General features: G+C 41.6%; 3 protein-coding genes across 4 annotated transcripts; 2 read left to right on the top strand and 1 right to left on the bottom strand.

Moving 5' to 3' along the window:
* The first annotated feature begins 2,866 nt into the window (after positions 1-2,866).
* On the top strand, positions 2,867-10,136 carry rnaseh2b (ribonuclease H2, subunit B). 2 transcript variants are annotated; one of them, XM_012864215.3, is made up of 11 exons: positions 2,871-3,049; positions 3,472-3,540; positions 4,455-4,562; positions 5,921-5,997; positions 7,816-7,930; positions 8,241-8,305; positions 8,383-8,488; positions 9,099-9,180; positions 9,273-9,318; positions 9,584-9,661; positions 9,966-10,136. In XM_012864215.3, exons 1-11 carry the CDS (start codon positions 2,986-2,988, stop codon positions 10,074-10,076), a joined length of 921 nt encoding a protein of 306 aa, XP_012719669.2. In that variant the 5' UTR covers positions 2,871-2,985; the 3' UTR covers positions 10,077-10,136. The 2 variants fall into 2 exon arrangements, with proteins under 2 accessions (XP_021173136.2, XP_012719669.2); XM_021317461.2 differs by lacking the exon at positions 9,584-9,661 and having other exon boundaries at positions 2,867-3,049.
* Positions 10,137-13,858: 3,722 nt separating this feature from the next.
* On the bottom strand, positions 13,859-18,825 carry LOC110368639 (uncharacterized protein C13orf42). Its single transcript, XM_021317351.2, has 3 exons — positions 18,345-18,825; positions 17,090-17,234; positions 13,859-14,260 (listed from the first exon to the last, which is right to left on the bottom strand). The coding sequence occupies exons 1-3, from the start codon at positions 18,747-18,749 to the stop codon at positions 14,001-14,003; spliced, it is 810 nt and encodes a 269-aa protein (XP_021173026.2). The 5' UTR covers positions 18,750-18,825; the 3' UTR covers positions 13,859-14,000.
* Positions 18,826-22,246: 3,421 nt separating this feature from the next.
* LOC105927511 (protein CXorf21) lies at positions 22,247-24,889 on the top strand. Its single transcript, XM_012864262.3, has 2 exons — positions 22,247-22,383; positions 23,780-24,889. Exon 2 carries the CDS (start codon positions 23,782-23,784, stop codon positions 24,727-24,729), a length of 948 nt encoding a protein of 315 aa, XP_012719716.2. The 5' UTR covers positions 22,247-22,383; positions 23,780-23,781; the 3' UTR covers positions 24,730-24,889.
* The last annotated feature ends 940 nt before the right edge of the window (positions 24,890-25,829 follow it).

The following is a 25,829-nucleotide window of genomic DNA, read 5'->3' as shown; positions in this document are numbered from 1 at the left end:
AAAACAAGAGCCTCTGAATGCATCTGTGCAGAATAAGTGACGCCTCAGTGAGGTTGCTCTTTAGTTTTTTTCCCCCACGTCTCTTTGCAGCAACCTCAGACAAAAAATGCCAGTTTCTCCCCAAAAAATGCTCAAGTCAAATGTCAAGGATTAAACGCCCCCTCTGCAAAGCCCTTGTAGAGAACACGGACTCTGCAGGCATAGTAGACATGAAAGCTGCAACCAGTCACCACGACAAATGAGGCCACAGCCAACAACCGGACCCCCAGATGTTGAATGTGCTCAGCCGAGTGAGAACAACCGTCTACAGCGACAGCAAACTCTGCAGAACCACAGCAATCACCTTATATTTAAAAGGACAGCAAACTTAAAAAAAAAGGGGAGGGCGTGCAAAATAAGAGAAAGGGAAGGTGGACAGAGCGGTCTCGAACTGTGTTGAAATTCTCTTTATTGGAGGCAAGAGTGATGCAGATTGTGGCCAAAGGTTTGGAGGAAGACCAAGAGGTCTACAGCACGGGGGGTCCAAAGCCACAGGCTTAAATTTAGGCCCCCTTTGCTCTCGTGTGCTGATGACAGAACGCTTGGCTCTCTGGGGCTGCCTGTGGTTCAGTGCACAAAAAAAGGCTGCTGTTGTTCTGCCTGGCCATCAAAAACGCAGAAGCTCCTCCCACTTCCAAACCAATAGATATAATAGAAAAAAAAAAAAAGCTTTCATGCAATATTCTGTTTAGGCAGGCCATACTCTTGTGTAGGGCGCTCCCGGGACCCATAAAATGAGCAATTCACAGACAATATCTCGCCCGTGCTCTTTTTTTTGCCACCGAGTACAGCAGCATAAATCTGAGTGATTCGCAGGATGAGCTGAGACAGCGTTCGACGGCTGCAGAGCATATGTTGCTCAGATCTGGGCAAGCGGCCTTTGAAAGAACGACCGCGCTTAACGTCGACAGACAAAAAGACAACGCGGTGAAATAATGAAAAGAAGAAATGACAAGCAGAGGAAGTTCAAGAAAGGGCGCGCAGTTCCAGAGACTGCATTTATTCTCACCCCCTTTACTTCCCTGCGCCTAAATAAAACCCAGAGCTGGTTGCAGCACCTGCCTTCGGAGGTCAGTGAACTAACAGCATCATAAAGACCCAGGGACACACCGGAGAAGTTAGGGTTAAAGTTGTGGAGAAGTTGAAAGCAAGGTTAGGTCATAAAACCATATCTAGCCCAGCACATCTCACTGATCAATCCATGGTTAAAAAAATGGAGAGTATAGGGCACAACTACACACCTACCATGACACGACCGTCCACCTAAACCAACAGAACAGGCATTAACCGGACAAGCAGAAAAGGGGCCTTTGGTGACACCGGAGGAGCTGCAGAGATCCACAACTCAGATGGGAGAGTCTGTCAACACATCTCCACAATTCTATGGGAAGTGGCAAGAAGAAAAGAAAGCTGATAATTTGCATGTTATCTAAGCCATTACATGGCCTTTGTTTGCCAATTGTATCAAAGCTTATTACTCCACATTACTCCAGACTTTTTTAATTGAGAAAGCTTCCTGGAGAGGAAGCGAAACACCTTCAACTACGGAAAACAAGTCCAGTTGCTTTGTTTTTTTTTTTTTTTTTTTACCTTTTTTTGGACTGAAAGAAAAAGCCAAAAGAAACTGTCACGGCTACAGGCCACGTGGTGAACATGGCAAACAGGTGGAAGAAGGCGCTCTCATTGGATGTGACCAAAACTTCTGCTTATGCCAAATGTTATATGCAGCAAAAATGTGTTTGACCATCACACTGAATACAAAAGGGAAGGGAGGATGTGCTGCCCTAGTGGAGGAGTTCAAGTATCTTGGGGTCTTGTTCACAAATGAGGGGAAGATGGAGCGGGAGATCAAAAACAAATGCATACTAAACTTTTCTTATTTTATTGTTTTTAAATTAATTTGAAAACCATCCCTTTTGCTTTATTTTCCTTATTATTAACATTGTGATGGCCTCTCATATAAATCCCAATCATAATATGGACAAAATGTGAAAAAGTTCAAGGGGGCACATATAGCCTACATATAGAAGGCACTGCATTTCACTGCAAAACAGTGAAGGGTGCAACCCTTCCCTGCGTTGCACCTGTTCTCCTAGAGAGAGAGAAAAAAACACAAGGCGAAAAATACACATAAACACACCTAAAAGGTGGTCCTGTCCTGAAAGGTTCAACAAATTGATGCAAATAATATTTGAAAGTACGAATGCGAGCTTCCTACATATCCCTGTTCTGAGGCATGCACATAAGCAGTGCAGGAGGAAACAACAACAAAAAAACAAATGAGTCACTGAAAACCAACTGGGACTCAACAGTGTCACATCCTGAGAAAGAGAGAGAGAGAGAAAGAGAGCAAGATGCCCTCCTCTAATTAAAGCACAGATGGATCCATCAATCTGTTATATGCCGGTGTGCCAAAGGACTGATGGCCACCTAAAACTCTCCCGCTTTGTGCGCAGAGGCCTTAAACTCGAATCCGTAAAGACTGATTAGTTTCAGCGAATGTTTAAAAAACTAAATACAGCAGAAGCTCCAAGAGTTTGGCACTATGGCGTTTCAGTCAAAGCTCTTGGGCGACATCTAGTGGCGTGACAGGGAAACTTCCTAGTAGCGTGACGTCAGATTGGAGCATACCACTTTGGTGAAAACAAGGGTAAATAGGTCAAATTAAAAGACAGAAATTGCGGCTTTTATTATGTTTTTTTATTAGATTTCAAAGCAAAATAGTTTTATAACCTTTAATGTGTTTTATACACGTAAAAGTATAAATGGGCGGACTTAGCGGAGCCACAATCAAACTAGCGGTAACTTCCGGGTGCCCGACGCAGGAAGTGGTGACACCGAGAGGCGTCTTTTCTGAGCTCATGTTGTCAGGCAAAAAAAAAAAAAAAAAAAGTCGCCACGCCGTGTTGGAAGAAGACAAGAGTGTGCGAAGTGTAATGAAACAGCATGGCTACTAAAAAGAAGCGGACTCCAAACGCACAGAACGACAGCTGGGTTGTTATCGCCGCAGGTGCGTTAAGGGCCGTGGGAAATTACACAGCTAGTCACGCTAGCCGGCTACAAAACAAAACATGGCAGCGGTTATTAAAGCTTAATAACTGCTGCCTGCTGCATACCTTACTTTAGCTGGTGGTGCTGTTCTTATGCTTCAAGTCTGATGAAGTAGCTGTAAGTTTAATTAAAGGAGAAAATACCCTCTGGCACTGCTCGCTAACGCCACACATCATGAACACGTTGTTGTATTTTGCACCATTGCTTGATCCTCTTAGACATTGATTCTGATTTTAATTGCTATACTTTTTGTATCATATACAGTATCTAAGACTTTCTGTCTGTCTATAATAGGACTCCCACTGAGTGACTCTACAGGGATGTCGTGCCCTTTGTTAGTCCTTTCGCTGTTGTGATGATGTCTTTATTTTCTGTCCACAGACTCTGTAACCGACACACAGAAGCAAGACTGTGATCCAGATTTTGTGAGGCTGAGGAATCCCTCTACAGGTTCTTATGTTTTCACAGTTAATCACATCTCTAGCACGTATGGTTAATTTCCTCCTGAGGCACAAGCTTCGAGATCATGGTGAATCCTTAGAAACCCGAAGAATAAACCTAAGCATGCTTGCCATCTAAAAGAGTTAAGGGACATTTCTTTTTTTCAATTGATACACCTCCATCTGCCTTTTGATAGGTGCATAACGCCTTAGAGTAAAATGATCATTTGTTGCAGAAGGATTACCCCACATTGGACATTTTCAGATATTAAACCACCCCAACAAGCACCTCATGTTTACGTTTGTGAATGCAAGGCAGCAAATACTTTCCCTGTCGTGTTAACGAAGTGTCTTCCCCAGAACGATATTTCTTTTTAATTTTTTTTTTTTTTTTTAAAGACAACAAAACATGTATCTATTTTTACAAGCGATAGAATTTGTTGGGGCCAAGGCTATAACAGCGACAAGTCAGCCTTTACACTGCAAGAATAGAACTAAAAATAAGAAAACATTTCTTGAAATGAAGGTATTTTTCCTTGATTTGAGCAGGTAAATAGGACAATTTGCCAATGGAATAAGTTTTTTGCTCTTAAAATAGAAACAATTATATCTAAGTGTCCCAGTATATCTAATGATCTTATTTTAGGGGTAAAAATACTCATTCCATTGGCAGATAATCTTATTTACCTGCTCAAATCAAGGGCAAATACATTCATTTCAAGAAAATGTTACTTATTTTTAGTTCTCTTTTTGCAGTGTAGTTAAAGTGCAGATTCAAAAATGGCTATAAGATAAACACTACATAAAAAAACGTCTCCAGTGCCTGCATGTTTCCCAAGAAAGAGCCTGAGGGCGACTATTTTTGTTTGCTGCTGTTGCAGAAGTGAAATCAACGCTGTTCCTCATTTTCTCCCTCTCCTACAGACGAGGCGTCGCTGTACATGCTTGGTAGTGGCGACGGGCAGCTCTATGAGGTCAAAGCGTTTGAAGAGGACTTCCACTCCTGGTTTGTTGGACAGACTGTGCAGAGAGGTGGGTCCCGTTTCTCGTCAGATTCATAAGCAGTACATAGAAGCCGAATTGCACCTGGAAAAACTCAAAACATCCAGAAGTATTTCCCCTCTTACACATTTCTTCAGTTTTTGGGCCTGTTGTCACACATTTCACATCATCAGCAAACAAATGTTAATATCAGACAAAGAAAACCTGACTCCGTACAGCAGGCAGTTGTCGAGTGATGATTTTTACTTATTGAGAAGCCAAATAATAATAATAATAATAAAAATAGTGAAAAAGCAGTTGCCCTCCTCAGTTAAATCTTGAATTACCTGTGATTGATTCAGTTTTGTAGTATTGGCTACATCAGGTATTATTATTACCAGACCTGTACCAACAAGAAATACCCTGAACAGAACCTGTTTGACAATATAAAGTAGGTTAAAAGATCTCAAAGCGCAGCACCTCATGGCCTTCTCTGCTGAAATTCAAGAATGCATAAAAAAAAAAAACTCATCTTGGAGCTCACCAAAGCAAAAATGGCCTCCATGGGAGAGTCAAGGCCCAAACCTCTGCTGACCAAATACAACACAAAGACCCAGCTCACGTTCACCAGGCAACATCTTGATGATCCCTAAGACGCTGGAGACCAAAGTGGAACGTTTTGAAAGGTGGCCGTTGATGTTGTGTAAAACTAAAACTGCATTTCAGGAAAGCAACATTACACCTGCTAATGTGGTGGTGCTAGCGGGATGGTCTAGACATGGAAGGCTTGCTTTTAAGTAATGGAACCAGCAACTCTGCTCTCTACCAGAAGGTCCTGAAGAAGAACGAGCAGCCACCACTTTCTGTCCTCATAGCTAGCCAGATCAGCAAGTCCACCTCTATATGGCGTCACGTTAAGCTTTTAAGGTGGCCTTGTCAAAGACTTGTTTTAAATTCAAACAAGGTGTTGTAGCATCACCTTAACCAGGTCGTTGTTGCTTAACAAAAACCACCCAGTGTGGAGGATTAAAGCGTTTCTGCAACAAAGAGTAAGCCAAAATGTCTCCACAGCGGTAAAAAAGAGGAGCCTGTTAAAACTTACCAGCGTTCTATTGATGGCGGTCTTTGCCACCAAAGGTGGTGCAACCAGATAAGCTTTTTCACCCATGTTCAGGCTGGTTTGGACAGATCATCTCCACATAAATGAATTGATCTTTTCTGCTGAAGTTATCTTTGATATTCAAAGTTGCTTCATGATCTGAAACGTTTAAAAGTGAAAACAGATGAAATCTGTAAGGGGTAGAGATATTTCCTGTGGACTTTCATAAAGGTGAATAAGATTTAAGTCTTGGTGCTGTAGATTGGTGTGTGTAGTCTGACAGTTGTTTACGTTGTCTTTTTTTCATCAGATGGGAAACTCCTCTTTGTAACACAGATGGATCCTCTCTATCTGATTTTGCCGTACATGATTAAATCCGGCCGAGAGGTAAGAACCAGAAATCTGGCTTTTCACGCAGATTGTTCCAGCGCCACCTGGTGGTGAGGGTTCTCTGATGAAATAATAAAAAAAATGACACTAATTTTGAACAGATTTTAATCAGTTTGGGTAAGTCTGCAAACTTGAGTGAAGTAACATTCAAAGCCCTTTAAATACAAGTATTTCACATCTTTATTTCTTTTAATTGTGAGGATTATGGCTTAAAAGATAATAAAAACCCAAAGTTCAGTGTCTCAGAAAATTAGAATATTGTAAAAATAAGCAACAAAGTAAAAAATTGGTGATGTTGAACCCTAATTGGCCCATTTAATCAAAACACCTGCAAAGGTTCTCGGAACCTCTAAAAGGTCTCAGTCTGGGTCAGTAGGCAGCATCATCATAGAGAAGACCTCTGACTGGACAGATGTGCAGAAGACAGTCATTCACCCCCTTCCCAGGGAGGGCAAGACACAAAGGGTCTATGGTAAAGACGCTGGTTGCACGCGGAGTTCTGTACCCAAGCACATTCATAGAACGTTAAGTGGAAGGAAAAAATGTGGTTGGAAAAGGTGCACCAGCCCACATGGGTCACCACAGCCTTGAAATGTGTCAACCAAAATATACTCAAGAAGGGTCACAGGGAGTGAACTGAGGCCCTGAGTTGGCCCATAAAGAACCGCCACACAGGCAAATACTAGAAATGGGCTACAAATGTGGCATTCCTCATGTCAAGCTTTTTACCTGGGCCAAAGGGAACCGGACTGCTTGCTAGAAGTCCAGTCTGAGGTGATGGTTTGGGGCGCCAGGGTCCACTGAGATTCTGAAGTCCGCTGTCAATGCAGCCATGCAACAGGACACTTCATGGCGCCTCCTGCTGACAGGAAATGCTGATTTTCATTTTCATTCTTGTAGCACTTGGTACCGGCCCACACTGCCAAAGGTACCAAAAGCTGGGTCAGTGGTCAGGGTGTTGCTGTAATTGATTGGTCAAGGAACCGGACTGACCTGAACCCCAAAGAAAGTCAACGATACAGATGACCCGAGGGCCGCTATCAAAGCGAGGGGTCTCTGATGATGTTACGGGCTCGGGACACGAAGCGCTGGGATGAAATGTCCTTAATGGAGGGAAGAGGAGCCCCGATGATCCTCTCTGCTGCCCTCAACACTCTCCTCATGTTCTTCCAGTCGGAGGCGCTGTAGCCTCCACACCACACAGAGAGACAGCTGGTCAGAATGCTCTCTATGGTGCTTCTGTAGAAGGTCGTGAGGATGGGCTGGGGCAGGTGGGCTCTCCTCATCCTCCGCAGGAAGTACAAGTGCTTCTGTGCCCTCTTCACCAGTGACGTGGTGTTCACAGACCAGGAGTGTATGTAGGAGTTGTAGGAAAATGTAGGAGTTACACTTTCAGACAAAAGTGAGAAAAAAGTATTGGACTTTTTTCACGGTATTTTAAATTCCTGAGATCTATCTGTACATAGACCTACTTGGGTCCTGAAGTACAGTCAGTCTTGGACTGTTTTTCAGGAAGTCGATCTACGCCTGTGCATAAAGACGCACAAACCAAAGCTTTATTGTTGTTTTTTTAAATCCCGATGCTCCATGGTTTGTTCCACCACTCTGCTTTATGTTTCATGAGTTTTCAATGCTTTATAGCTCATAGCAGTTTGCAAAGCTCACTAAAACCCGTTAACCTCCCACTCACAATGGCTTTTGCACATACTAGCAACAGAAACAGGTTTATCTGACGCGTTGGCTGCATCTGAATTTCCCTACCGAGTAACAATAAGGGATATTTCTATTTTATTCCTGTGTCTTTCTGCCTCTCAGGGTAAATTCCAGCCTGTGGATCAAGTCGTTAAGGATGAGGACTTTCCTGAGAGCTCAAGGCTGCTCCGCTGCACGCGTTCCCTGACCTCTCTGCACCACATTGCAGAGGAAAAAGGTGAAGTTCCTTCTGAAGGCAATCGACTCCCATTATCGGTTTCTTTTACTGCTCATTTAGCCGATGCAAAGAGGTGCTTGTGCTGTTTTAGTAATAACCTCAAGTCATGGAACAAGCTGCCCCTGTAGCCACTAGCACTGCATGTTGTTCAATGTCCTCTGGAGACATAATTGTCTCCGTCTGGCTTTTCATTCATTTTTTACTTTACAGTTTGTATGATTTTTTTTTTTTTTTGTGTTATTTTTTGTTTTGTTTAAGCACGCCATTTTAATGAATGGCTATTTTAAATATGGCTTGTATGCCATTGCAGAGGTTGCAGGCACGAAGTTTCATCGCTACAGTGAAGAACGAACCCTGAGCTGGTTAAAAAAGAAGGTAGATAAGGTGCAGCAGAGCAAAATAAATCCAAAGCAAATGAAAAGGTGTTAAAATGTTTCGGATTTCCGTCGCAGGTGGAGAGAACGGTTGTCGCTCTGAAGAAGAAGAATATCTGTGTTGGAGAAGGAGTGAAATCCACAACTTACGTCAGAGTAAAGTCAGAGTCCGACAACCAGGAGGGTAAAGCTGCACCACCTTATTTCCCCTTTTAACAGCGCCTTGCAAAGTTTTTTTTTATTTTTTTTTTCACATTTACACTGTTCGTGGCATTACAACGGCAAGCCTTTAAGTATTTGTTGGCATTTAATGTGGTGGAGCAACAGAGAGCGATGCGTAAATGTGAAGTGGAGGTTAAAACGAAGACCGGGTTTTCAAAGTATTTTGCAGGAAATAATAAAAAAAAAAAGTGTGGAATGCATTTCTATTCTGGCCTCCTGAGTCAGTTCTTTGCAGAACCGACCTTAAGATTTAGAGAAAGTGATGTTTGTGATTTTAACGTGACAAAAAATTTGCCAAAGTTCAAGGGTAATGATTATTTCTAGCCGGTGCCATCAGTGAAATCCTAATTTTGTCCTTCTGAAGGAGGAAGAAAATGATTTAGAAACTTTACTTTAGCTGCAGATGTTGATATCAACCAATAGATGGCAGTAGTGATGTATAATTATATGTGTATGTTTTGTGGCTCCATGACTAAAACAATTTCTCAACTCTTTAACTTTTTTACCACAAATTATTAAAAAAATTCATCAGGATTTAGTCAGTTGTCACTTTCCTTGTCTCTGTGTTGCAGAAGACTACCTTCGCTATGCTCACGGCCTGATATCAGAGTACGTCAGTGAAGAACTGAGCAAAGCCCTCCTTAAACACTTGGGGTAAGTTAAACTTAATTTAAATAAAAAAAAATATTTCCACTTGTTTTGGTGATTTCTGCAGGTAAAGCTCGCCTTTCTTGTGAATATCACAGGTTACCAGAACTAAAAAGTCCAAAGGAAGCCGAGCCTCCATCTAAGGTATGTGGGGGTTAAGGAAAGCTGACGCCTTTTCTTAGCTCTGTTGTCCTGCATGCTGCTGGAGCTGCCATGTACGTCCTTCGAGTCTTCATCCTCACTCAGTTTCTGCACGCTTTAACGGAGGAGTCCTCCTCAGTCGGCGCTGGTGGGATTTAATCAGCGGCTTGGCGGGCTGCAGTTCGGGGCCGGCGGAGCTGGCAGGGGTGGTGTCTGTGTTGTGGAGCTCCATGTCATGAAAAGCATCTGTTGCTTCCTCGTTTGGCAGAAGCGGAAACTTTCAGACAAGCCGGTGGAGGCTGGAGAGGACTACACCAAATTCAACGGTGCAGACTTTGCACGGAAAGTGAGTTCACACAGATTAGAAGACATCCTCAGTGGATTCAGCCGCTTCCAGCGTCATTAATGTCTTTGTAAATTGGGCAGTCTTCTTTTTACTTTTCTGCCTTATTTCTGTTCTTCCAGAACCTCCAGTCAATATGTACATTTCTCCTTTACTGCTTTCTTTAAGCTTTGTGTGTAGAGCAACTCGTTTTCTCATTTATTAGTATCATAGTCATATTTCTCATGATTCTCCGTCGTTCCCTTGCAGTCATTGAGTTCTGTCGTTATTTCCCCCTTTTTGTTTTGTCTGTCCCACTTTACTTCAGCCGCCCAAGAAGATGACAGCTGCTCAGAAAAGTTTGGCTAAAGTGGACAAGACTGGCATGAAGCCGATGTCGTCTTTCTTCAGCCCTAAGACCAAAGCTGAAAAGAAGTGAAAGCCTTTTCGCTCGTGGATACTTCCGACTCACGTTTTGTAATAAAGAAATAAAAATTTATCCAACAGGCTGTTTGTCTTATTTAATCGTGTGAAGGAAAAGAGACTAAGGCGAGTAAGGTAATATTTTTCCCAAATAATAGATGAAACACCATAGTAAACTTCTTACTGCTTTTCAATAACTACAGTAGCAACAACATACTTCCTGCACTTCTTTGCATCCTGCAGCCTGGAGAAGTATGGTGTAAGAATGATTAACAGGAAATGAGAGTAGGAACTAAAATATATGTTTCCAGGGTTTTATATTTTCCACTAGCTCGTTTAAAAGGTGCATCTTAGAGGTTCGGCATTAAAAGCTGTTCAAAGATGCACCATAAAATCATAATGAGCTCTGAAGTGTGTGCCCCATCACAGATTGTTCCTGTTTGTCCCAAAATGTTTCTGATGAAACTGGTTTTGATGTCTGAATAAATTCAAAATTTAAGTTTTCAAAATTGTTTGATTTACTTAGGGAAAATTCTTGTGCCTGTGTTTAAAATGTAACCAACTAGGTGGACGGCCTTCAAGCGTGTGTGTGATCACGGGGTACCAGCTGATTTAATCTTCGTGGAGGCCACACTGGAGGGTTTTCGGGCACGCCACAGCATCTCAGTCAGATTTGATTTTGAGCCGATCAGATGTAACCGTGTGTCTTGGATCACCCGTCCTGCTGCGTACGACGGGTGCCTGAGCTTAAGGTCATGAAGGAATAGTCAGATTTTCTTTGGTTCCACGAATGACTGAAAGTCGTCCAGTCCTGAAGCAACAGAGCTGCTCCAGACCGTCACACTACCTTTGATGCTGCGATCCTTTCTGAAATGATTAGCTTTCCAAAGATCTTCAACATGTTCTTTTAGGAAATATGAGGCGGGCCTTCTTCCCTCTATTTGGCCAGTAATGGTTTCGACGTTGGCTCTCTTTCATGGCTTCAGTTTCTGCCTTGTTGAAGTTTAAACTTGAACGCTGACCTTAACTGAGACAAGTGAGGCATTTTTAACCTTTTCCAGTTTGACGTGAGTAAGTTTGTTTCTCGCTTGCACTTGAATTTCTTGATTTAGTGTTGCTTTTACAGGACTTTTTGCCTACCTCGTCGTGTCAGACCGGTTCTGTTTTAGGGATTTCTTTACAGGCCTCTGTACTAGTCAACCCTGCCCAGTGGTTGAAATCATGCGGGAATCTTGATAAAAAAAAAAAGCAGCTGTTTTTTCACAGAGGGCCACACAGAGGCCCCTTGATAAAAGGGATCATTCCTTGAAATGTGTGTTTTGTATTTAGTTAGGATGTCTTTGTCAGAGAAATACGATTAGTTGGATATGTAACGTTTCGGTGGCAAAAAAAAAAAAAAAAAAAAAACAAGGTCCAGGAACGGTCAAATGCTTTTTCACAGCTCGTTATACCTAGAAATAGGAAGGAGAAAGAATGACAACCCGGGAAAGGTTCGGCTGCGAAAAGCTTTCGTTTCAAACTATTCATTGTGTCATACATGTGTCGTAAACCTCCACAACAGGCATTTGACAACGTAGTTAAAAAGAGCCAGGTGAGTCAATAGCTGGATAGCATGTAGGCTTGTCAGCTTTATTTATTCACCCTCCTCGTACAAGGCCTGTTTACCTTTAGCGTGGATTATTGCTCTGAAGTTGAGCCGGTTTGAAGCTTTTCTCACAGCCTGCGGGGCCTTGAACTTGGCCTTGCCAAATCCACCTTGAACGAAACATTAATTAATGTAGCATTTTCTGACTTTCAGCTTGAAAGGAGGCATTGTTGCTTTTCACAAATTGTCTTTGATGCCTCAAAGAAGCCCGGAGTGTCAGGTCTGGTCTTTAAGCTGTAATCAGCCCAGACTCCACCTCCGCCACGGTATCGAACGTTTCTCCTGCTCGGTTCAGCTCAAAAGGCTGTTTTGAAAGAAATCCTATTAACGGATTGGTCAAAGTGAGCTCGAGAGGTCAGAAGAAAACTTCGTTAGATGACCACAGAACCATGCAAGTTATTTTCATGTGCAGCTAATATTGCAGGGAGTAGATGGTTTAGTTGTTGTGGAACATTCATACAGCAAGACAGGAAAAAAAAAAAATCTAACGTTCAGTTTCAGGTTTTTGTCATTCACAGTGTCCCTTTCATAACTTAGAAACGACTGAACCTTGATTTTGTTAGAAACAATTGCTTACACAAAAATATTTCAGAACCCAGTTTTTTCCAATACAAATAGGTTGACTGGTCCTTGCTATCAGTACTTTCACTTATTCTACAGTGCCTTGGAAAAGTGTCACAAACTTCAACGCATTTTCTTTCTTCTTTTTTTTTTGGGTAAAAGATCAGATATAGATGTGAAAGGTTTTATACACATTTGCTTTAACCAGTCTGAGCCGATTCTTTGTAGAACCACTTTTCACTGCGTTTTACAGCTGCACGTCTTTCGGGACATGTCCCCATCTGTGCATCTATAGGTTCATCTACTGGAAGGTGAACCTAAGCCCCGTTCTTGATTGTTCTGTCTCAAGCGTTTTAATTCAATTCAATTCAATTCAATTTTATTTATATAGCGCCAAATCATGAAACATGTCATCTCAAGGCACTTTACAAAGTCAAGTTCAATCATATTATACAGATTGGGTCAGATTATACAGATTGGTCAAAAATGTCCTATATAAGGGAACTAGTTGATTGCATCAAAGTCCCGACAAGCAGCATTCACTCCTGGGGAAGCGTAGAGCTACAGGAAGAGTCATCTGCATTGTACATGGCTTTGCTGCAATCCCTCATACTGAGCAAGCATGAAGCGACAGTGGGAAGAAAAACCACCCATTAACGGGAAGGAAAAACCTCCGGCAGAACCGGGCTCAGTATGAACGGTCATCTGCCTCGACCGACTGGGGTTACAGAAGACAGAACAGAGACACAACAAGAGAGACAAAAAAGCACAGAAGCACACATTGATCTAGTAATCTGTTCTACATTAGATGGTAATAGCGGGTGAGCCGTCTTCTCTGGATGATGTCACAGTTAACAGAACGCCAGACCAGGTGTACCTACTATGAAGAAAAAGAGAGAGAGCAAAAAGTTAAAAGCTGAAATGACGACAGTCATTTCAATGTAATACAATGCAAAACTGGAGAACAGTAGACTGAAGAACAGTAGAAATCAGTAGAGTGAGAAAATTAGACCCTGATGTCCTCCAGCAGCCTAGTTTTAGGTTGTTCTTTCTTGGTATTGCTCTCTATCTGCTGGATTCCAGCTTTCTTGTCCCTGCGGAAAAGCCTCTCCACACCATGATGTGCAGCAGGGTTTCAGGTGTGATGTGTCGCTTCAGTTTTAGTTTTCTGTTGCTCTTTGCGCTTTGCATGTAAGAGAAAAGGTTCAGTTTTGACCTGAACTGACCAGAGCACCTTCTTCCACATGTTCGCCGTGTCTTTGGCTTGTAGCAAACTGAAAATGGGACTCTCCACAGAAACGCTGGATTTATTTACACACAGGTAGACTGTTTTAGGTTTCCTCCATAAGGAGTTGATTGCTTTGGGTTTTACTTAAGGGTATCAGGGTAAAGCGGGACGAATAAGCGACATGTAGCATTTTCCCGATTATTTATTAAAGCGTCTGAAAACCCTGCATTAATTTTCATTCAATTTCACAACTATGCACCACTTTGTGTTGGTCTACCCCATAAAATGTAGATGAAACACATTGAAGTTTGTGGCTGTAACATGACAAAAAGTGAAAAAGTTCAACGGGGTAGGAATACTTTTACAAGTCACTGTGAATGCTGTGGTGCCTGCATGTAACTGCGTAAAAGATGCACTACAGAGCACACGGTCTGTAGCAAACATTTTTAGGCGGAGCTCCGTCAGCGTCCCGGCAGTGCTGCAGGTTTCAGAAGTCCACTTAAGCTTCACTGCTTTTTTAATTTGGGCTTGAAGCGCAGGGTCTGGAATGCACTCTCCACCACTTTGGGCAGATGGATCGGGTTCCTCTGAAGTTGTAGTCTGCTGCTTGTGGAACCAGTCAGGCTCTTCTTCTTTTTCTTCTTCTTGTTTGAGGCGCTTTCATTGGCACAGTTGGGAACCGCTCTCTGTTCCGAGTCGTCTGCGACCCGTGGGACCCTCAGCACCCAGTTGGAGTGGAGGTCGTGCTCAGCTGAGCTGGAGGCCACTGCGGCAGGACAGCAGAGAGGGAAAGCATGAGACGGAAACTGGTTTAGACTGTCGAAAAACATAGTGAGAGGCCACTGAAACAGTGCAATTTCAATTACATGTAAAAATGTACCGTGCCCGCCACATTTACTGGCACTTAGTAAATATGACAAAGGTTATGCAGCAGAGAAAACGTCATATCTTCAACAGCGGGTTCAGAGTCTGGAAAATCCCTGATGAGGCTGAGGAGCTTGTTGAGCCTCATATCAACACAGATCCAGCAGAAGAATCTTTCTCTTAAGATTTAGAGAAATGAGTTTTGATTTTGGAAATTATTGCTTTCAACAAAATTACAGATATAATTGTTGCTACACCTATTTTTAAATTGCCAATAAGTTGACAATTGGTCTTCTGTAGCATTTCATTGGTTGGAGCTTACAGCTCGAGGGATCTTTCACCATTCTTTCTGCAGAATCTCTGTAGGTCTCCCAGAGTCCTGGGAACTCTTTAATGGATCTCCTCTCTTTTGGTCCGACCGGAGGTTTTCTGTAGGATTTTGGTCTGAAAACTGGTATTTTAAAGAATGCATGATGTGATGGCATCCAACAAGGTTCCCAGAGAACCACTGATCCTCCGCCATACTCAACTGTCAGCATGAGGTGCTTTCCCACAGTTTCTTCCTGAGTGTTTGTTGCCAGAAAGCTCAATCTTAGTCTCAAGAGACCAATGCATATGGATCTAGCACACTCCCCATATTTACATTGTTGCTGTTAGGACAGAACATGAAGAGTGTCTCCAAGATGTCACTCTTTGCTGCAGTTCCCGAACAGTGAGCTTAGGAGATTTACTTTAAAACTAACTCTCCTGCTTCCTCCTCGCTGTCGTGTAACATTTACACCCCTGGAAAACAGAAAGTCATGGATTGTTGATTAGAAGTCCCATGTAAATCTGATGTTATTAGAATATAATTTCTTGTGTACCTGTTTTTTTTTTTATTAATAAAGGATGGTTATGGGTGCCACTAATTGTACCACTAGTGAGTATGTTAAATAAAATCAATATTAAATAAAATCAATTGGGATTTTATGCCGCTGGAGCAAAAGATGTGTTTATTTTTAAGGTTTTTAACAAATCTTTAACAGGGGTGCCAGCAAATATTGCTAGCACCCCATGCCCCACCTTTAAAAGGATAAACAAGTTACACCATTAGAAAAACAGACAAGCAATAATTTCCCATTTTTTTTCCAAACTGTAGAGGTCTGTTGAATAAGGTAATTTGATACATTCAAAAGTTTTTTATTAGATTTATTCCCAATAACTTTTTTCTAATGTCAGAAATCTGCTCCAGATTCAGTTTAAAAAGCAGACAAAACTAAAACGTACAAAAAGAACCGACGTTGTGCCAGAAACTAGCAACAGTGACTTTGACCTAACTTGTATATCTATCTATCTATCTATCTATCTATCTATCTATCTATCTATCTATCTATCTATCTATCTATCTATCTATCTATCTATCTATCTATCTATCTATCTATCTATCTATCTATCTATCTATCTATCTATCTATCTATCTATCTATCTATCTATCTAGATATATAGATATATAGATAAATAGATATATAGATATATAGATATATAGATAAATAGATAGATAGATATAATCTGTATTATTGTGAGGCATCACCAGGTTCTTTAGGTATTCATTATGAAATCAGTGTTTCATCCAGTGTTATTGAGGCAAGGCCGCATACCTGGAAAATAAGCTTGCCTCGCAGAGGTGGAACCATGTTTGTGTCTTCAAATGATTCACACAGGTCTGATTATTACTAAGAGAACAGCTGGACCCACTTTAATGGATCCAGCCATTCAGTTGTTCTTTTTGACCTTGATGTATTCTCTTTATTTATCAGGATAATTAATACCACCTTCAGTTCAAAACAAAATCAATTAAATAGTGTTAAATATTCCACCATGAGGCATTTAAAAGTGCTTAAGCATCACACAAGCCGGCACAGGGTGTAATACAGTGTTAGAAATGACAGATCCATAAACCTTTGGATACTATTTTATTGAAAAAAGCCTGACAATTAACTGGGAAATGTCCATTGTGGGGGTTAAAAAAACACCAGAGAAATGTGGCAAGATTTGTTATAGAAATCCATATTGTGATGGTGATGAATTGGCTGGTTTTGTCTGGTCGTGCCTGTCTAGACCAGAAGTGTATAATTAGTGCAGCCCCACAAGTACCCTGCAGCTGATGATGTAGAGAAGTCAGTCTGAACGAAATAAGTCAAAGCTATCACTAAAATCCATGTGCTTGCACTTTGTATACATTCATATCCTTACGCTGCACACTGTACTTACAGCGAGCCTTCAAGTAAACCTCCATTCCACACATTCCTTTATGTGATTACAAAGTGAATTCACAGGGACAAGCCTGTAGTAAAAGTGCAAGCATATACAATGCAGTGAATGGTTGGTCCCTCAAGTTGACCTCCACTATGTTAATGTAAAATCAACATTTTATCACATCTGCTTGGAGACACTCACATGTTTTCATTTACGAAAAAATGGATCTTTGATATTTTAATTTTAAGATGTTGTAGACCTGAGACACAGTATAAACAGAACCATTTGAAGTTAAAGAAAATAATGATGCAGTCTCATTTTATAAGTCAACATAAAGTTGGTTTTAAAATATCGGCTGTTTCATCTATGACTTTAAAATCTAAAACAACCGGCCCTGAGGGGGACTTTATTTCTGAAATGTGTTTCATTCAGTTTATAACCACTAGTCCACAGAGCGACCGCAGTAATTCCCAGGATTGCCATCTCTCCCACTCACCTATGAAGTCTACATCTGCGTGGCCGTCGTCCCGGTAGGGTTTACGCTGAGGTTCGCTGTCACAGCTGGCGATAACCTCGTCAAAGAACTCCAGAGTGTCCTCCTCAGTGGGGACTGGAGGTGTTGATGGTTTGGCTCTTGATATCTGCAGCAAGTAAAAGAATAATTGCTTTTGACCCTTTCCTTCAATAGTATTCCCACCCCTCGCACTTTTCCACTTGTTATCACATTACTACCATAAACTTCAATGTATGTATTTTTATTTGGGATTTTATGTAATAGACCAAAAAAAACTTGTGCACAATTTTGAAGTGTAAGGAAAAGGATCCATGGTTTTCCAATGTTGACAAAAAAGTGTTTTCAGCTACCTTTAATAAAATACCCTAAAAAATATCTTATGAAACCATCCGCCTCCAGAAGCCCTTACTCAGTAAATATATTTCACTGTGTCCTATTTAATCTTAGAATAAACACTGCTATTCAGTAACAGCCTCAGAGAGCATTAGTGAATAAACATAATGAAGACTGAGGAATTCACCAGCGAGGTCATAGAGGAATTGGTGGAGAAGGTTAAATAAGGGGAAGGTTATAAAAAAAAACTTAATTAGTCCATCAACTAAACATGGAAAGAGTGTGGCACAGCTGCAAACCTGTCAACACATGGCCATCCGCCTAAAACGTCGGGTCAGTTGAGGAGACTACGTCTCAGAGGAGCGGGTCACATAGATGGAGCTAAATACATGATGGCCATGGAAGAAAACCCAATAGAGGCCGAAACAGACTTCAGACTGGCGCAGAGGTTCACCTTTCAGCAGGATAGTGACCATAGACATCCAGTCAGAGCTGTAATAAACTGCTTTAGATCAAATAATTCTCATGTACTGGAATGGCCTAGTCAAAGCCCAGACCCAAATCTGGTTCAGAAATTGTGGCAAGACTTGAAACTTGATGCTCACAGATGCTCTGCATTAATGTGACTGAGCTGAGATGAAAGGAGAATAAATAAATAAACCTTTCTCTTGATGTCTGAAGCTGGGTAGAGACGTCCACAAAAAGAGGTATGACTTAAAAAGGCTGCCGCACGATTTAGAAAAAAAAGAAAGGCATAATTTACTTCCGCTTCACAATTAAGCGCTTGTGCTGATCTGTCTCACAAAATCCCACTAAAAGATATTTAAGCCTGTGGTCAGAATATGACAAGGGCCCCTAAGGAGTACAGCTACTTCTGCAAGGCATGGTGTTAATCACATCTTACCGGTTCCTCCATCCTTGGAGGTGGGGGTGCGGGTTTCTTTTTGGGGGACGCGGTGGCCTTGGCATCGTTGCTCTTTAGGTCACTAACACTCTTTGTGTACTGCCTCCTCAGAGCCACCAATGCCTCCAGGTACTCCAGACAGTTCTGGTTCTGTGAGTACAGCCAAATCCTGTCCTCTTGTCTCTGGTAATAGTACAGCGTTGACTCGATGCTCACACTGCTCTTGCTCCTTTTCAGCGTTGACCCCTCAGAAGAGCGACTTTTCTCCCCCACCACCAGCATCGAGGTGCTGCGGACCAGCCGGACCGTGCAGGCGTGGTGATAGTCGCCCTGAAGCCCACCGTCACTCCGGCCTCTGTTTCCATGGTGGTTGGGTCGGAACACATTATTGAGCTTCCTAAACATGCCTCTACAAGGACGCTGACATGCTTGCAGTCCTGCTCTTATGTTCCCTTAATTAGCGTGCGTCCCCTCGCCTTGTCTCAAGCCATTACGACGCCTCCAAGAAAACAAGCAAATAATAATTCCTCGTTAACCCTGACTGAGCCGTTTACCTGGGCAGGTCTCTGTCCAGGGTGCTGAAGTCATCAAATGAAAAGCAGGTCTGAGAGCAGGTGTCTAACCTGATCTCGGCGTGTCTTCAATGTTATCGGATGTTGCTCAGCAACACTGCTACCCAGAATTGGGCTGGTAACTCTACACTTGGTGTTACCATTACACTGAGCTGCTGCTGCATGCCTGGCAGGTATCATTACCATCAGCAGACTGAGACATACGCTGACCAACAGACTCTGTTCTACCACTGATGACTCCATCTGTTCATAAAGATGTATTTAATTGAAGTTATTTATTTCAAATAGGGGATAATTACAAGTTTACCCATTACAGAATAAACTCCTTGCAAGTTTTGATCATTGTTTTTTTTTAATTGGAGCTTAATATAAAAACAACAAACCATAGGTAGAAAGGTACTGTCCTGATCATTTCTGCAAACTTTGAAATTCAGGTGATGTTATTTATGTATAGCGTTTCCTCTCTTAATTAATATTAAAGCATTTTCCTCTTGATTTGATTGGCTGCTATTGTTGGGCTCCTCTGTCTCAAGCAGGGGAAGTATACAAGAAGTTTAACTGATACTGATACAAGTGCAGAGAAGAGGCTTTTATGTTGGGAAAAATCTCCCAGCCTGACAGGATCAGTCACTTTCACTACGCAACTGATTTTTGTTAAAGATGCAGAGCTGGTGTCAGCAATAATGCTGACAATCAGCAAATTCTAGACACTTGATTTATCCATTACAAAGCCATCTGTGATGTGGTTGTTATTATTATCCTCCTGAGTCATCTGTCTCTAGCCAAGCTTCAACCATCTGACACAAACTATTTTCCCCAGGGAAAGGGAGTCTTTTTTTTAGGAAACACCAAAACTTGACCCTGCTGGAACACCAGCATCACTGTCCGCTTTATGGCTGCAGAGTATTGGTAAAGCATGCAATAGCTGATAACGTTTGTGAATGTCAAAATAACTATATGACTGGCAATATGAAACAAATACTTCACTAAACATTGTTACTGTCTTTCTGCTTTTTCTGCATTGCAAACATTGATCTCAGATAATGGGACTTTCCAAATACTGTTAAGAAGTTAGATGTATTGTTTTCATCCCCAAAACATGGTTTTATTGAAAAACTTGTTACAGGCTATGGCTATTGTTTTGGCTATTAAACATCTTATATAATTATATAATTTTTCAAGACTTTCAATACATGTTCTGCTGCACTGAATGTTGTGTATCAGCAAATACAATTATATTCAATAAATTAGAATATTAAAAGTCAACCTGTTTCAGTAACCCAGTCAACTGAGGTAAACACATCAAATAGTTGAATTACTCACAGACTGATGTTTTAAAGCCCTTATTTCTGTTAATGATTTTTTGCTTACATATAATGAAAAGATTTAAGATTAGAATATTACATCAAACCTATAAAAGTAAAATTCTAACAAAGAAATTAGGATTTAATTGAAAGTATGTTTAATACTTGCTTAGTGGTTGTTATTTTCAAAAGGTACTTTTAATCTGACAAATGAGTTTAATTAGAACCTGTATTCTATTTTTTAAAAATATGATTGTATATTACTTGCATAGAAAACACAAATGCATGACACAATATGTATTTTAGTTCAAAACGTTCCTTGTGATATTGATATTTTAATAATAACATTTTTTCAATTTTGCGCATTCCCCAGTGTACAGTGTTTCAGTTTAAAGTTAAGACTAGTCTCAGGGAGTGGAAACCCAGCAAAACAGCAGGTGTTACAAAACATTCACCTTATAACGTGACCAGAACTCGCACCTGCCCACACGGAAGAGCCAGATTCCTTGTGGAAAGAGAGTTGTACGGTCAGTAGAGACGGTGATTGAGCTCCTTGATCACAGTGACAAACCCCCCCCACAAATGTCTGAGATCACTGATTTGATGAGTAGAAAACCTGTAGGTTATGCATCATGTATGGATGCTCTTTGTATGAAAAGCCAAGCATTTTTAGTAGGTGTAATGCCGAAATGAGCACCTTTTTTTCTTAGTCTTCTTTGTTTTCGGAGACCTTGGGCCAGAAGCAACATAATGTTTTCAGCAACAGTATGATGTTGAGCATTGCAATTACACCAAACAATGCCAGGGTTCCACTGCATGAGACAGTCGGCAGTGTTTGTGCATCAGTGGTGCTACGGGTCAGAGGAGAAGTGTGGCGGCTGCAGGGGTTTGGCCTGGCTTGGCCTCAGCACCGTATGAAGGCTAAGTGGAGGGGAGGGAGCGGCAAGACTGCTGGCTTGTGCGTGCAGTGGATCAGACTGGTGCAGACGTCTCACAAGAACCACAATAAATACACGGCAAAACATTGATACATTTGTCCAGTCTTCTGTTAATGAACTCCTTGGACAGAAGTTGCGTTTATTCTTTATCTGTGGGCAATACCTACTTCATTTATTGTTCTATAATACCACACCCCACCAGGCAGGTATTCATTAAACAATAATGGACAGAGACTTAGACCTGCTTAGCTGTTAATTCCTGATAATCAAGTGGTCCTTCAAACAGGTAATAAAGTTGCGGACATTCAGGGCACACCTGTTGTGCAGAGGTAGTGCATGTGACCCGTATATGGAGGCCTTGGTCCTTGTCGTAGCCGTCTCAGGTTTGACTGGCTTCCCCCTCTCTCTCAGCGCCCTTCCTGTCAGCCTACTTATTTTAAAGGCAAATAGTGCCACAGAAACTACAAGACCTTCTTAATAACTGCCTTTGGCCCTTAAGAGTTATTCATAACCAAACCAAAGCTATTGTTGCACAATATCAGCAAGGTTTCCAGGAGGAAATAGTTACTTAAACAATCATAAACAATCATTGTAACAAGCTGGAAATTCAGCAATTGATATTTACCTTGGAACCGGTGGTCAACTCTTCAGAAAACGAAAAGAGGAATTAGCATCAGCCACCGCTTGTTTCGTGATATAATTTTTAAATTTGATTTTCTTCTGCTTTTAAACACCTGTTTCCTTTCCACAGGAACTGAACATCTGTGGTTTATTTTCACAACTCGTATGTTTGTTGATTTATTTATTTGCCAGAACCTTAAACTTGCGGCAACGAAGCAAAACCAAATGCATAGAGGGGAATTTGGGGCAAGTTGTGATAAGACAACAAAACGCAGTGGCTATAGAGGAGCACTATGCATCGCTGTTTATGTAAACCCTACACAATTCAGAGTTGAGAGCAGCACTGAAGCCAGATTTCCAGAAGTGAGGTGTGAGTAAACGAAGCTGGTAGTCCCACTTCCTCAAACAGATTGCATAAAACAGCATTCACATACATGCTGCCTCATTCACACTGACTTTGAAGAACATATAACTTCTAGAAAGAAGATTTGTTTCTAAACAACAACTACAGTGTCCTTTGAGGGGAAAACAGTGGAGCATCGTCTAGGATTCAAACACAAGCTGAAAGCAGATTTCAACATTAAAAGTTTGACTCTGGTTCAAGGTAGGAAGATGTTTGCTTCTGGTTTTTGTTGGTGTTGCTATTGTAATTGTTAACTTGTTTATCCTTTTAAAGTTTAGCATTTTAAAGGTGAAACATTTTCTATGCTAGGGCAAAGATGATTCATCTTCACTTTGTGAATATGTTTTATTTTAAATCAGGAATACACTTTCCCTTGCAAAAGTAATCATACCCTCTGAACTTTTCTTTTGTCACGTTTCATCACAGTACAACATATTTCCTTTCATTTTGGTGGAATTTCATATGATTGACCAGCAAAATTATTACAAATTGGATTTTTTTTTTTAAACTTGCATATAAAGATCTATTGTATGCATCTGTATGAATTTAACCCATTTTACTTTTACAACTTTAAGTAAATAACAAATAAGTAAAAAAAAAAAAATCCACTAGAAAGTCCTATTTCCCATCCCTTCTGAAGAAAAGCTTCTCCCATCATGCCGCTGCCACCACCATGCTTCGTCATGCAGATGCTGTGTGATGTGCAGGGTTTGTTTTCCTCCACACACAGGACTGTGCATCTAGGCCAAAAACATGTCGTAGCTTGTCAAGATGGCCTACTCAGAGACAAGAAGATCAAACCCTGGACCAAACCAATGTGAGACCCCCTTTTGCTGCCGCTAATGTCTAAAGAAAATTGTCCTGTGGCATTCTTCAGCAATCTCACCAATAGAAATGCTGCATACTAACTGGTCACACTTGTGCACCAAACTTAGTTGTACTTCCTCAATATTTAGGCCAATCCAACTGTAAGCAGACTCTCAACTACAAGCCAACTGTCCAATAAATGTGACAAGCGGGCAACAAGGAGGTAAATAGATCATCCAGACAACTCAGAGGAGCGCAGACATTCAGTTAGATATTAATGGACATCATGACAGAGTGAGTGGAGGTGGCCGGTGTAAGTGGAGAAAATAACTCACCTTTCTTTCATTTGTTTCTGTATGTTATACAGAGAGAAAAACAACCTCATATTTACACTGGAAACTGTTTCTCCCACTTTTTGTTTTCTCGCCTCTCGTTTCATGCTTGGCACGTAGGAGTCAGGAGACCCAGACCTGTCTCAATCTCCACAAAACAAACTAACTGTCTTCAGCTTCTCTACAGCTCTATCCCTGACCTGTCAGCTGGTCACTAATGTTCTCTAACAAACCTCTGAGGCCTTTGCAGAAAAGCTGTGTTCATACTGAGATTATGAAGCCTCTGGTTATAGCTTAAGAAAATGTAAAAAGGTTCAAGGAGTATACATACACCAGCATTTTCCTTTCAGACCTCTAGTTGTATAGCTGGCTCCATATCAGGCAGTCTTTCATTCAAAGCGCTGACAACAGGTTAGAGTTTTTGCTTCTATCTTCTGACTATTTCATATTTCTTCCAGCAATGCTGTGTGAAGGGAGACTGCTGAGCATGACCTACGGCGAGATGGAGGAGATGGACTCGCTGCCTTCTCAGAAGACTTTTCACTTTGCTGGGGGGCCGCCAAAAGGCTCCCTCACACCAACCGCCTCCAGACCCGCTCCACTAGCTTGTCACAGCCCCTTGAAGGAAGCAGGAGGCACAGAGGGTTTCAGGGCTGCAGTCGACCTGGTTATCTCTCCCTTGTCAACCTCACATCTCCAGGGAGTACATGCAAGGAGGCAGATGTCTGCAGAGATGGAAATCCCTGCCCAAACTCATTCTGACTGTGGTAATTCCCCCTTCGTGGTTCCCTCCTTCTGCCAGAGCATCTGTCAAAACTACAGCGACCTCCATATTGCGGGCGAGCAGGTGTTGCCTCTCTCAGCCAATGATGCAGATTTGAGGGTCTGTGCTGAGGTGCAGCCCGTGCGGCCCTTCCTACAGTCATGTGATGTCCCGCCGGCGGTGGAGGATTCTCCTCCAGGACAGCGAGGTCTGCAGAACCTGCTCAGGAGAGGTTCAAACCACTGGAGACAGGTGAGCGGCCGCAATCCCAGCTTTATGTTCCAGGGTCACGAGGGACCCTTCTCCAATTCCCTCCTGAATCATTACCTAGAGCAGAAAGTCCTGGATCTATACCAGCAGTACATGATGGAGAACATGGCGAGGGAGGGAGCTCCCGGTACCCACGGGGATGCCGGCGTGATTTGCCCCCTGCTGGGCTCAGAGCTTGTTCTCACCAGCCTCGACCAGATCACCCAACAGCTCAGCCGGGAAGGCAACATGGAGGCCGGCCTGGCCAAGGACATGGTCCTGAGCTGTCTTCTGCGGGTGGCCAGTGACCTGCAGTCGGGGGAGATCAGCACTCCCTTCCTGCAGATTTCCAATGAGGCCTCAAGGGAGCTGCTCACCGAGAGTACGCAGGAATAACCACAAACTAAAAAAAAAAACTCGCTTTCTGTTCTCCTTTGCACTTAAATGTTCAAATGTTTAGAGAGAAAACCTAGAATGGAAGTAGATAAGCATTCAGTGTATTCTTTGTATTGTCTTTTCTTTCTAATAGGTAATAAACAGGAACTGAAAACTGAAACTGTACTTTCCACTTTTTTTTGCTTTTAAAATATTAATTTCAGACTGAACAACACATAAAAATCATGGCCTGTCTGACATATCAACAAAACAACACAATATAAACAATATTCTTCGAAACATACAACTTTGAGGTGAAGCAAAACAAAATGTAGTTTCCACCCTCATGTCGAATTAATGATTGCAAGCTTTGCAGTCAGTTTTATTTTATCACCAAACACTAAGTTTTGCTAAGCCTTACTCCAGCCTGCCTTCATCCTTTCAAATAATGAGCAGCAAAGAAATAACAGTACATTATTTACAATATGTGAAAAAATTAACATGTAACTTAAAAAAAAAGGAAGAGACAGCAGTCAAAGAGCTTTAAAGGCTCTGTGTGTGTGTGTGTGCATTAGCATAAACTGCCCCTGCTGCACTCACACATGGTTGTTTCTAATACCAAAGTGTTTTTTAAGACTGTATATTGTATTAACCTAAGAAAGAGTTTGCTTACACGATTTGACTTTTAGTAATGCTACTAAATAAATACAGGATAAATCTGATGCCTCGACGATAGTAAAGTATACGATGCAGTTCTGATAAGAAGTTTACAAACGCTAATTATCACAACGATTGTTCATTTTTGGCATCTAATCATGAAACTGAATAGTTATTTTCAATTGCGCAATCATGTGCAATCACAGGCTCATCATACATCGCACCAAATATTGAGATAAATGTGCATTAGCAGGTTGTTGAGAAACAACACATTTTCGGTAGCCCTCAGCGAGGCCCTGGCATCGTTTTGTAATTAATCAGAATTGGGACAACCCATTTAAATTACTTAGTTTTCAGGCATAGAGCTGACTGTCCACATCTAAGAGAGTTTAAAATAAAAAAGAACAGAAGGTTCAGAAAAAAAGAGAGAAAACTTCTGCTCCTTAATAAATACTGAAATTTGC

The sequence above is a fragment of the Fundulus heteroclitus genome, chromosome 7 (genome assembly GCF_011125445.2).
Source record: "Fundulus heteroclitus isolate FHET01 chromosome 7, MU-UCD_Fhet_4.1, whole genome shotgun sequence".
NCBI classification, from domain to species: domain Eukaryota; kingdom Metazoa; phylum Chordata; class Actinopteri; order Cyprinodontiformes; family Fundulidae; genus Fundulus; species Fundulus heteroclitus.
This window is presented reverse-complemented; position numbering and strand designations above follow the sequence as displayed.